This window comes from Stegastes partitus, unplaced genomic scaffold (assembly GCF_000690725.1).
Source record: "Stegastes partitus isolate 25-593 unplaced genomic scaffold, Stegastes_partitus-1.0.2 Scaffold673, whole genome shotgun sequence".
Taxonomy (NCBI): domain Eukaryota; kingdom Metazoa; phylum Chordata; class Actinopteri; family Pomacentridae; genus Stegastes; species Stegastes partitus.
The window spans coordinates 55651-68052 of record NW_007578404.1 but is presented as its reverse complement, the minus strand read 5'-3'; the positions used below and the strand labels follow the sequence as shown (position 1 = coordinate 68052).

General features: G+C 40.7%; 1 protein-coding gene across 2 annotated transcripts; it reads right to left on the bottom strand.

Moving 5' to 3' along the window:
• Window positions 1-4805: 4805 nt before the first annotated feature.
• bub3 (BUB3 mitotic checkpoint protein) lies at window positions 4806-10872 on the bottom strand. Of its 2 annotated transcripts, XM_008290436.1 has the most exons (8): window positions 10692-10872; window positions 9379-9573; window positions 9218-9287; window positions 8941-9092; window positions 8167-8325; window positions 7818-7995; window positions 7406-7622; window positions 4806-5147 (listed from the first exon to the last, which is right to left on the bottom strand). In XM_008290436.1, exons 2-8 carry the CDS (start codon window positions 9571-9573, stop codon window positions 5138-5140), a joined length of 981 nt encoding a protein of 326 aa, XP_008288658.1. In that variant the 5' UTR covers window positions 10692-10872; the 3' UTR covers window positions 4806-5137. The 2 variants fall into 2 exon arrangements, with proteins under 2 accessions (XP_008288658.1, XP_008288659.1); XM_008290437.1 differs by lacking the exon at window positions 4806-5147 and having other exon boundaries at window positions 7402-7622.
• Between the last annotated feature and the right edge of the window lie 1530 nt (window positions 10873-12402).

Below are 12402 nucleotides of genomic sequence, written 5' to 3'. Positions count from 1 at the left end.
TGTCGGGCCACACAGGTGCTCTGAATCCTAACGTCACCGAGCTGCTCACAGTGACAGAAACATGCTGCTGACTGTGTCTTAGTTCAGTCTATCAGCATGTTTGCTTATTAGCGAAATGAAAAGTGCATTCATGCCATTAGTTTTGCAGCCATTTGGTTATAAACCAGAACACGAGACAAACTCAGCTCCTGTCATTAATGAAGGGACTCGATAAAAACTCAGGAGCAAACCGTCGACAGACTTTTTTCTCACCAATGTTGGAACCGAATTTCGTGACAATCCATCCAAAGTTGTTGACGTTTATCAGTCAAAAGCAGAAATGTCAACTTTATGGCGCCACTACGGGAAAAGTCAAGGAACCACGAATGTCTTAACAAAACACCAAAGTCATGGAACAGCAACTCTAGTCGTCGACAAAACTGGAGTAGTCTCAGATTATTTTTCTGTCAAAGCCTGAAATCCAGTTTCATCCTAAAACACATTCTTTGACTCACTATGAAAGAAAAACTGAGCAGAATTCTAACATCACCGTGTATAAATGTACTAAATAGTTTATTAAATCTGATTCCATACGTCTACGGCTCTTATTTGAACGACACGCCCACACCACACGTCTCCTTCACCAAATGATTGATCTCCAGCACAAAGCCTGAGAGCCAAAATGAAACCTCAGACCCCAAATCTGTGACCCTCTCGTCGTCACGCTCAGAGGTTTTTGATTTACTACAGTCCAGCTCCCAGGTGAGCTCCCCCCGCCCCCGTTCACCAGTCGGCCCCGTGCCGCCTGTCTCGCCGCCTGCGTGGAGATTGATGGCTGCGAGTGCCAAACCTAGCAGTGGGCTGCATAGCCTTGAGGTTTGCCGTCTAATTAGGCTCTAATGTAACTACAATGCTCTGGAGGAGATGTTGTCTCGCCCACCAAAGCTCTTTAAAAGCCTCCCCGGGGCAGCGTGGAGGGAGGCAGCAGGCCGCGGCCACGTCCAGGCGACAGGCTTCATTCCCCTGCTCGGATGTACTCGAAGTGTAACTACAGCTCTGGTGAGACTGACGTCTTCATTACAGCCGGTTTAACGTGCATGTGTACGAACTGAAGCGTCACATGTCAGAGCAGCTACCGTGAACTAAAGAGGTCATCGTTCTGTTTTAAATGATTAAACACGTATCACACTTCCATATCCGAGTATTAAAAAAACTTCAAGACAAATGCACATCTTTCAGCAGCACAAACTGTCCAACGCCTCCTAAAAACAGACAGTTTGACCACTTATCCAGTGGAATAGAGCTGCAGAGCATCAGGACCGGGTGTTAACACGGTTTTATTATATTCTATGAAAGCAGACGTGATGATTTATTATGAAATGATACACCTGCAGCGGGGCCTCCGTCGTGAAATCGCTTAGCGGTTTTAGATCGCCGCCCACGTGCTGATGCACCGCCTGCTCGATGACACATTCAGAGGTAGACGGTAACTTCATACACTTGTGTGATTTCATGCATTTGTTTTCTGCTGCTGTTCTTTTGACTCCACGTTTATTTGCTGGCTTCAGTCTTAAGTTACTTTGCAGAACAATATCGGGAAATATATCCATCAAATAAACATGTTGTACTGTTATAGGTTAAAATAAGACTTTATAGGGGAGTAATTAGCTGAAGTGTAGTATAGTTAAAATTGACCTCGTCTTTACCAGTTGCCGCATTTAAGTGATGTGTGTAGCATGAATCATTTGCAATTATTATCCACTAATTTAATGTATGTTGCTCTAATGGGCCACTCTGCATGACGAGTGCTCCTCTGGTGCAGGTGTTCTGGTCTGTTCTCAGATGTATTCACAGCCACCCATTAAAGAAGGAAAAAAACAGCTGTCATGGAAATAAGAGGAAATTGACAAAAGTAATAATAAATAAAAAATTTATAAAAACCATGACATTGCTTTGAATTGTGGTTCAACAGAAATACTAAAAAAGAAAGAAAAACAGGCATGATGCGACCCATAAACTACTATCTAGTTGAATCAGGTGTTTTCTGTAACTCTGTCAGACTTTTGCATCTGTTGACAGCTATTCTGGCTATTTGTCCGGGACAGTTTTATTTTTTATAATTATTCTTTTCAACCACAATTCAAAAGCAACGTCTCATTTCACTAAATTATAATTTAGCAAATTTTTATTTATTATTACTTTTTCCAGTTTCTAGTTATTTGAGTGACTGCTGTGAGTTTTGCCTTTTCTTTAATGGAAGTGTGTGAATACATTTGAGGACGTCTGTATATGCTGATATTGTAATATTATTGTTGAATGAAAGACTTTAACCTCACTGATTAAACCACCTGTACATCTTCCACTGCTCACACTCACCACTGAACGTTCTGCCAACGTTTTAACACCATTTCAGTAAAACCATGTAATCGTTTGATGTTAGCAGACGTCCCCCTCTAGTCTATTAACACTGATGGTTTATTATAAAGTGAGGAAGTTAAATGACTGTTTAATGTGTAAAGCTTACAAGGTGCTGCTTCCAGCCAAGTTTGTTGCCACTAAATAAAATAACCCTGTATTGTCTTTTTTAACACTGAGGTTGTTGCACAGTTTATATTTATGGACATAAACCTTTAACCAATGAGCTGCTGGTTGTAGCTTCATATTGTTGGACAACGATTAGGCATCACTGCACTGCAGCCCTTTGACAAAGGGGGGTTGAGTTTATCTGAAAATACAACATGCTGAAGGAGGATTTGTCCCAATTCTCCAAAATCTACATTTTCAAGGCTTCCTACTTCTCCAGATGTATAAATGAAGTTCTGTCAGAAGGTGGCACCCACAGATCTACAGCCCTTTAAAACAGAAATATTAATCCTGTTTTCTCATTAAATATTTCTGCACACTTTCACGTTTATTCCTTGAAATGACACATTCACAGTTCAGGGAAGATGAAACTGCATTACAGCCGCCTGTCACTGCGTCTCTGCTCTGCAGTCGGCAGCAATGAAACAAAAGACAAATCAGAATAGAGAGCACTGTCAATATTTTCCTGATGCGTCATGTGATTTCCCCCCCATTTCCCCACAGCTCACCAAAGACGGTATCATCAGCTTGATATAATATTAGAAACCGGTCTTGAAAGATAAGGTGTCTGGCTGAAGGTCATCCGCGCCCTCCTGAGTGAATCTAAGAGGCCTTTGTGGTTGGGTTAAATGCACCTGACAGGCTGTTGGAGCACAATCACCCATTTTAATTGTCATGTAACGGTTTCATGTAGAGCCAAACTGTCTGCAACACTTCAGCGGTTGGAAACCAGAGCCTGGCCACACAACCACAGATGTGGTTATCTGGATGTTCGCTAAAACAGGAGGGGAGGGAAAAAAAAAACACACCCAGGAGAGAGCTGTGTGGAGGCCGGGACAGAGGAAGATGTTTAAAGATAAAGCAACAGACTTATCTGCAGCAATTTGTTAAATCACAGAGCTTAACAAATCCTTTAAGGTGTCGAATAAAAGCGGAACACATTTAGAACTCTTTGGAAAGTGTGTTTTAAGGTTGGACGAATACTAATTGCTTTAACGACAAACTGGCTGCTGGTTTACTGGCCCAATGCGGAGAAGACAACAGGTTTAACGCACACTCAAAGAATTCAATTTAGCAGAAGCAAAGCGATGGCAGGAAACAATCCGCATAGCCCCACCGACGACAAGCCCCCGGCCGTCCTCCGTCTGCTCGGCGGGCAGTAATTACAGAACGAATGCCGTTTCATATGAAGCTGCAGTCATAATCCAACGTCAAAGGCAGACTCATTATCGACAATCACGAGAATTAGTTACATCATTTCACCAAAGCGAGCTAATCATTTCCAGGATACCGCACAAGCAGATAGAGCCATTAGAAAAAGGAAAAAAATTGGAGCTCCTAAATAGAATAATTGACATCTATATATCTTCTCCGATGCTTTGGCTGAAGGGCTTCGGAAAATCGCATTAGTCGTCATTGAAAATGTGAACCGAGGGGAAAAAGACACCACTTAGACTTCACATATTGCTGAACACTGCATTAAAAAAAAGGGTCTGTGTTGCGTCTGTCACCAGAGTATCAGCTCGCAAAAACGGGAGCAGATAAATTCAATAATAATGAATTTCTAAAAAAAAATCGTGAGGCCAGTGAAACATCTCGTCATCCTTCATCTTCTACATTAATCATATGACGAGTTCATTTGCAGAAACGGATCAATCACATCCTCACAAACCTTCAGAAAACACACTTCTCCATCGTCTACCTGAGACGAGACCAATCAAACTTCTCTATTGTTGTCATTTCTACTGAGTCGAATCCACTCAGCTTCAGTTTGATATTATCTCAAGCAAACAACAAAAATGGAGTTACCGGTTTCTGCCAATAAACTCTTCACATGTTTATGTATTCAACAAGATGAAACCTGAATTTACTACCCAGGGTGCTCGCAATTCAAAGATCATTAAACATACGAGAAATCTTGAAACGTGATATTTTAAACTTGAGAATGAACCTTTTGTGTGCCCAATGCAGCCGGGTCATCAAGTTTAGTGGTTCTCTTCCCACTTTCCACCAGTCGTAAAGCAGGATCTAGTGGAAGGCCGCGGACCTCTGATGTCTATCAGCACAGGTCAGCGTGCAGGGGGCAAGTGGAGCCCTCAGCAAGACGAGTGGATCATCACTTTCCCTCAACACGTCGTCAGCAGAACAACCTCTGCTGCCCCGACACATTCCCCGCATTTCTCAGGAGTTCTTTCAAGCAGGTAGGACTTCATGATCAAAACTTGAGATTGTTTTTTGTTTTGTTTTTTATTCCACATCAAGTATCAAACAGTCAGTATTAAAAGTTTGATCCAACAGTTTAAACAGACTCTAAAATAAACAAGAAAAAGAGTCAAAAAAAGGTGTATAGAAAGTTTTTAGTCAAGAAAGCACAAAAAAAAAGACAACACTTGAAACAATGAAATATTCAACATGAGCCAGAAAAAGAGAGGAAACGTTACTTACAAAGAAAAACTGGCGTACTGGAATGGAAAGAAATGACAGGAAGCAATATGGTTATGGTACACTGGATGCCAGCAGATAAACCCAATGTGATAAAGGCCTCATACGCAGAAGGAACAATTCCACGTTGCACTTAGGTTGACCTGCAAACCAAAAACGTGAGGAGAGATTCAATCAAACTTGAGCAATCACCGAGCGGATGCACAGAGACAAGCAACATCCCATCCACGGACGGCAGTTTCATCCGAGATTCGACACAGTTTAAGCAAAACCCATCTACGCTTTGAGACAAAAAATCAGCCAATATGGAGCAAATTAAACATTTTAAAGTGATGAAATAAGGATGCTGCTGCTCTCTGGGTTTCATAAAGCTGCTTCTTCCTTCACTGAAAGATTTGAACTCAGGTTTAAGTGTTGTAGATTTCTTCCTATTCTTTTATTTCGACATTACAGGAACAAACATCTGCGAAAATAGATGTCTGTAAAGGTAATTTATCCCCAAAAATAAATAAATCACTATTGTATGACAGCACTTTTCCTTTATTTTCCCAACAAAACATTTTTGGAAACACTAATCAATCCCAACCAATTTAACCAAAGGCAGGGGGAACACAAACCAGGTTTTCTGGTGTATTTACATGCAAATCAAAGTACTTCCACTTCTTACTGCTGGAGTTGTTCATTTCTTAGCACACACACTGCGTACAAGCGTTCATATTCATGCGGCGAGGGTGTCATTACAGTCGCTTTTTTAGGCATTTCAGTCAATTCTTTCCTCATTAAAAGACAAAAAGAACCCCAAAGCCCCACTTTCACTCAGTGATTTATCAATGCCGCCTGTCGTTCAAACGGCAGCCGCTGAACACCTGACGCAAAACAACAAAAATAAGTTACAGTAAACAGCTTTTAATTAAGATTACAGTTGAATAAAATTAAAATTGACTGACCCATTTTGATTAAAAAAAAATAAGTATTCCTTTGTCTCAGCTTTTTAAATGTGACGGTTTGTTAGATTTCCTCGTCTCACATGACAGTGAACCTAAAATATTTTGGTTTCAGACCAAACAAGCAACCCGAGGATGCTGCTTCACAAATATTTGACATTTTATAGAATAACCAGAAATGAAAATAAAAAACTGCATTTCGACAAACAGTGAGTGAACACAATATGTTTTTGGTCAATTACACATTTTTTTTTGTTCCTTGGGGCTTCACACTGTGTATTGGAGGCTACATGAACATTTTCAGCTTTAAAGTGTTGGTTTGAGCTCACATGTGGCTTAGAGTTTCCATTTAAACAAAGACATCCGTATACATTATTAGTGAAGAGATGGAAGTGATGAGAGGTCATAGTTAAAAAGCAAAATCTACCAGAGATATCAAACGTAGTCAAGGAGAGTCAAGGATAACAGTTGGGTAACAGGTTTGCAAAGGAAACCTAGCAAACATCTAACAACCAGGGAATGTGGTGCTGTGTTAGACCAAAAACCCAGCGCACGGTAAAGAAAAAAACCTTAATGACTACACAGGAATGCACCTCATCCTGTGGGCATACAGGTTTTCACAAAATAACATCATGACCACCTGAAAACAGTCCCCACAAACCCCCCGATACCCCTCAAAGACGGAAAGGCCAAACCAGTAGAGCTCTGGAACAATTAACAAATGTCAAACCAGAGCGAGTGCTGAGACAAAAAAGGAAGGCCCAAGGAACACCACCTCGTCTGTCAGACACGGTGGTCGTCTTATCGTATGGGAACGTGTAGCTGTCAGCTGTTTACTGATGAGTTCGCCGCTGATGGAATTAAAAGGAAGTAAACGGGAGAATTTCGTGTGCAAAGTCAGCCAACTGGTCTCAATCAGACTGAGCTGAAAACCGGCAGAATGTAGCCTTCATTACTTTATTCCAAATTAAATGTACTGAAGCACAAAAGGCTCAGGAATGAAAAAATGTGTAACTGTCAACCGGGATACAAGCCATTTCAACACCACTACAAATTGCCTAAAAAAAAAAAAAAAATACCACCTGCCTGCCTTGGTTTCAACAAAAATTTGAAGTTTCTGGTTTCACAGAGGTAGTATTCATTACAGGCCTACTGTAGTGAAATGCATCACATTCTACAGCAGCTTTCTGTTTGTCTGGTCAGTGACACAGCCACAGATACACAAACTGGAGGGGGAGTGGGGGGAGATTTCAAGTTCTCATCTGTCTATCTTTCAGCTGTCGGATATTGAAAAGTGGATGGACAGAGATACAGATCAGCATATGCTGCAGCTGGACCTGCTCCTTGTAAACAGACCTGCTCACAGATTCAGGAGGTAGCAACCTGCCATACTATGTTACTGTGTTAGTATGGGCGCCACGGCGGGGGAGGGGGGGAGGGAGGGAGGGAGGACTCACTTGGGCTTTGTCTCAGCATCTGTGACTTGGCGGATGAATATGGCGTCCTCTGGATGGCCGATGTCTCCTTTCTCGTGCATGTAGGAGGAGGCGATGGCGAGCATGGTGCCGTCGTTGTTGAAGGCCAGTGATGCGATGCTGGTCGGGTACCGGTGGAACTGACACAGTCGCTTCTTGTTGAACGGGTCCCAGATGTTCACAAAGCCGTCCGAGCCACCTGGCAAAAGGAGAGGCTCAAGGTCAACCTCAGAAGTTGTGCTACTGTCAAGATACGGATCGTTATTAGCCGAGTTCCACGAGCAGCCCTGGCAGCTCAATGATAAAAAGGTCACAGCAAAATGTAAGAGGAGCACAAAAGGAACAAAAGGACACAAATATTTGCTTTTGTCAAGTAAGAACTAGCCGATCGTACCTGTGGCAAAGGTGTTATGAACACTGTGAAACGAGATGGCATTGACAGGGTAAACCTGCTCAATTCCATCCTCCTTCAGCCTGTGGCACTTGAAGGCATACTTCTTCTTCTGAACCTCCTGGCTTGGGTCCAGGTACTCCACAGCTACACGGCCCTCGATTGAACTCAAAACGTAGCCCTGAAGCGTAGACAGAAAATATGAGGTTACCGTCTGAGTTCTTCACATCAAGAACGTGTACCAGTAATGTGATTCTCCATAAGAGCAAAATCATTAGTTAAAGTTTTTAACGAGGTCTTTATGTTTTATTGTAGCTGCGTACGTTTTCATTGATCCTAATTTAAAGTGTACCTGCTTGTTGGGGAACGCTCGAATGCAGCGAGTCTGATACTTGAGACTGGACTCTCTCCTTTGCTGCACATAGCCCATGTTCCTCAAATCCCACACCAGGACTCGTCTTCCAGCTGTACCAACGATCAGACGATCTCCAGCCACTGAGAGCGTGTACACCTTTCACAAACACAATAAGTGTGAGACCAGAGAAAGACACACCACTGGCATTGCCAAAAGTATCTGATAAATACACATCAATGATTACACAGACACACGTCACAAACCAACAATAAAATAACACCATCTTTATCAGGGTAAAACACTACATTTACAGTCTTCATTTTCTTACATATATGATTTAAATCAGATGCTTTCTGATTAGCATCTCTACAATCAACTTCATTATTACATTACTGTAGTGGGTACAAAAATAAAATTAGCACACAAAGTATTTCTCTAGTCTCAACTAAGGTCTTATCAATGTATTATTGTAAATGAGTACTGAACATTCTCTAAAAATGTGATGTCATTGTGACTCAAATTAGCAGCTCTAAAGAGGTTCAGATATGAAACCTGCAACGAAAACATGCAGAGAAACGAGCAGGGGTTCGGCTGTATAAAAATCAACCACACAATCCTGCACATTTATGATACACGTTATACTCAGGTGGAAAGAATTTAGGTGATTCTGACCCGTCAAAATAATTTAAATCATTCATGACACAATCTAAGCTTTACTAGCATTGTTATTGTTATGTTATGTTATTGTTTAATATGCCTCCACCGCTCTACCTTTTCAGGCTGAGTAAAGGTGCCAGCGTTGCAGGGTGTCCGCGGGTCCCACAGCCGAACCGATCTGTCCCAGCTACCCGTTACCATGACGTTAACTTCTGGGCAGTACTCCACACAGCGAATGGGGGCATCATGTGTTCCAACTATTGTATCTGTGTAGAGAGAGTATTACACAAACGGATGTAAATAAACAAAACAAACACATTCAATTTGTAGTTATAGAGATTTATGACAGGTTTAATCGATTGAATCCATCACTCAGAGGCTCGAGGCATACCTTGGTCTGTGTTTAAATCATGAGTTTTTAACTGCGCATCTAAACCTCCACTCCAAGAATGTGTTGGGTCCTGCAGATAAAAGGTGACATTATCTATATGAACCACAACTCCAGGCTATGACACAACAATGAGGAACCTAAGCAAGAAATCTGTGACCTACATAAAAAGCACAGTCAAGAACCGGAGCCGTGTGCTGGTACTTCATCCGCATGGTGTTGCCCACGACATCGTAGAGACGGACGGTGCAGTCCCAGGAGGAGACCAGGAGGAACTGGGCTGTGCTGGGGCTGAACTTGACAGCAGAGATGCCGTCCTCTGGTCCCTGGTTCAGCTTGTACTCGTTTGAGCCCGTCATCTGCAGAACAGGAAAATAATCAATAAATCTAAACTTGAAATTTAATGATTCTCCAAGATTATTTTGGCGAAACCTAAATGATGCACATTAACCAGAACCCATTAATGACATTCAACATGGAGTATAAAGAACACAGGCTGTGGATATTGTCTTTATGAGACCTTTATTATTATTCTATTTTTATTTTTTAAAGCCTTATTATACTTTTGTGATTCTTGTCCTGCTTCTTTTATACATAATCTGTATCCAGCTGCTGTAACATGTACATGACAAACTAAAGCTTTTTTTGTACCTATTACAGACTTGACTTGGCACAACTCAGACTGTCTAAATGTTTATTTCATTCATTTATCTCTTTAAAGATGCTTTACAGATGTTGTCTAGAGCTACCTGACTTTGTACACATAGATATTTGAAGCAGATGAGATGAAGCCACAGCACTCATTTAAAAGACAAACCGTGTTAAACTCAAGGTGATAAGATATAAAAGACTTTTGACGACTACCTATAACTGATCAGCAGCTTTGGCATTTACAAGCTAAACTTACAGCACTTGAAAATGTGTGATTTGAAACCCAGACGTTGACTGTTGTGGATAATAAGCATCTCGTAGAGATTTTGATGAGAAAAAATACAATCCATGACTCTCTCGCATATTTGATCGCGTAACAGAGCTAAATAAAAAATACATCTTCATCGAAATGAGTCATAAAGCTTGCGATTTAGACATTTATTTATTTAGAAACAGTTCCTAATTTACAGTTTACAGAAAGTGACCAGGAGTAACCCCTACCAGGCTGGTGGATTACTGGCTGTCCTTTCTGTCAGCCCACTGACAGACGGGAGCTACATGCTTAGCTAACTAGCACACTTAGCTACTTAGCTTGCTATCTTTTGAGCGATATAACGTATTTTTCTGCTGCGAAAGTCGGTGTAACAATGACTTTACATCGGTGGATTTACGATTGCATTAATTCTTATTTCACACCGAGCACACGCTTTTCCGTTAAATCCAGCAGTTAGCCCACCGCCACCGCCACCGGTGTTTGCTAACGCTAGCTTGGAACGGTTAAGACAGCGGCTACAAGCCGCGCCGTTAGCCGTTTCACTTCACTTACCGCTTCAGTTTGGTGCTGCAGAGACGCGAACCAGTCTTTTATTTGACGAGATCAGTGATTATTCCTTAGCTTACGAGAAAATATAAAAGAATATATAACGGGGGGAAATGCTAGAAAGCCAGGTGGCTGCGCGAAGCTAGCTCCGTTGTAAGCCCTGTCGATGCTCAGCAAGGCGCTGATTGGCTGAAACAAATATTCAAGTTCGCGCCTGCAATGTTATTGGTTGGTTTCATCTCGACGGACACTTCCGTTGTCTGCGCACAGATCACATGACGCAGGTCTGCTCGCCGTCGCTCTCTACAGTCTCTCCGGCTGGTACGTTGGATGTAAGCTTTTTTTTTTTTTTTTTTTTTTTTTTATATGAGTAATCACATATATTTAATTTAAGACAGATACAATACAGGTATAATAAAACACTCCCACGTACAGTCAATATGCACAGAATGCACAGTGAAAGCAATAACCTATTGTGTGCTTTGGGGTAACCAGGTGATGTCTATCATAGAAACAGCAAAATTATTTATTTTTTTTATCAAGTGAACTGGCTGAGTTACTATTATATCCACCACTTTATTGTTATATAGCTTCACTTCATATTTCAGGAGAACTTTGCTCCAATACAATCTCTTATAGCCTGAGCCAACAGGTCAAATGTGGTAGCTTTGGTCTATTTTAATCCTTTTCTCAAACGCCAGCCAAAAAGAATAATTATTCAACCCTCTAAACCTAATATTAATATGGTTAAATTTATAAAAAATTAACAAGACTGGCTCCTCGACTAATTAATCATTCAAAATTGCCTTGTAATTGTGGCCATCTTATTCCAGCATTTGTGGAAGACAGTCTATTGTTTTTAATTTTTAGACTATTTTACATTGCTGTCTGCACAATTAGAATATTGTTTTTTTTAAATAAGAGCCTACAAGATCAAAGTGTAAATAAAACCTAAACACTTTAATATTGCTGTTTGAAATTAGGCTTTACCCTTTTTTTTTTTTTTTTTGTCTAAGTCATCAATCTTAAAAGGATGGCCATGACCAGCTCAGGATCAAATTCTGATCCCAGTTTTATCTTCGAGATGATTGCAGGGGGAAAAAATGATCTTTTTGTCCTCACACATGTTTTAAACTCTGAAACATGGCTTAAAGAAACCTTTGGTTTTAGACGTGCATCACACTTACATTAAGGATAAATGCATTTCTTTTTGGAACGAATCTTTACTGAGTGTAAGACCATAGAATATACAGAATTTCAATAACAATATCAGAAGAAAACCATACACAAAAACAGAGGCTATTTTTGGCTCTTTCATGGCTTTAAAATAACTGCCAAACATTGCGTCATAATAAAAACAGTTGCCTGTATTACCTGCAGTTTGTAGGATATTTTTTTCTAAGGATCACATGATTGTCCTCACTATTACAAAGAGAAAAGAAAAAAAAAGAGGATATTTTGTTTTCTTTCAGACTGAGCTATAGGTGACAAAGGCTGGTAGCCTAATGTGAAGCCAACAGTATTGCACAAAAATATCAAAATATTCAATTCCACATTTTTAGCTACAAACACTGACACAAGTCTCTGTAAAATACATATAGACAGCAAACCCTGTTCAAAACAAGCTTCCTTCCCCCCCAACTGAATACAGTAAAATATATGCACCCATTTTTTGAGCTTCACCAGTAACAATAATAATAATAATAATAATAATAAT

Excerpts from the sequence above, each read along its gene's own strand:
- bub3 (XM_008290436.1), bottom strand. The coding sequence starts at position 9,573 with ATGACGGGCTCAAACGAGTACAAGCTGAACCAGGGACCAGAGGACGGC. Across the intron at positions 7,996-8,166 it reads GAGCGTTCCCCAACAAGCAG|GGCTACGTTTTGAGTTCAAT; the intron begins GTACACTTTAAA and ends TCTACGCTTCAG. Across the intron at positions 7,623-7,817 it reads TCATAACACCTTTGCCACAG|GTGGCTCGGACGGCTTTGTG; the intron begins GTACGATCGGCT and ends TCCTTTTGCCAG.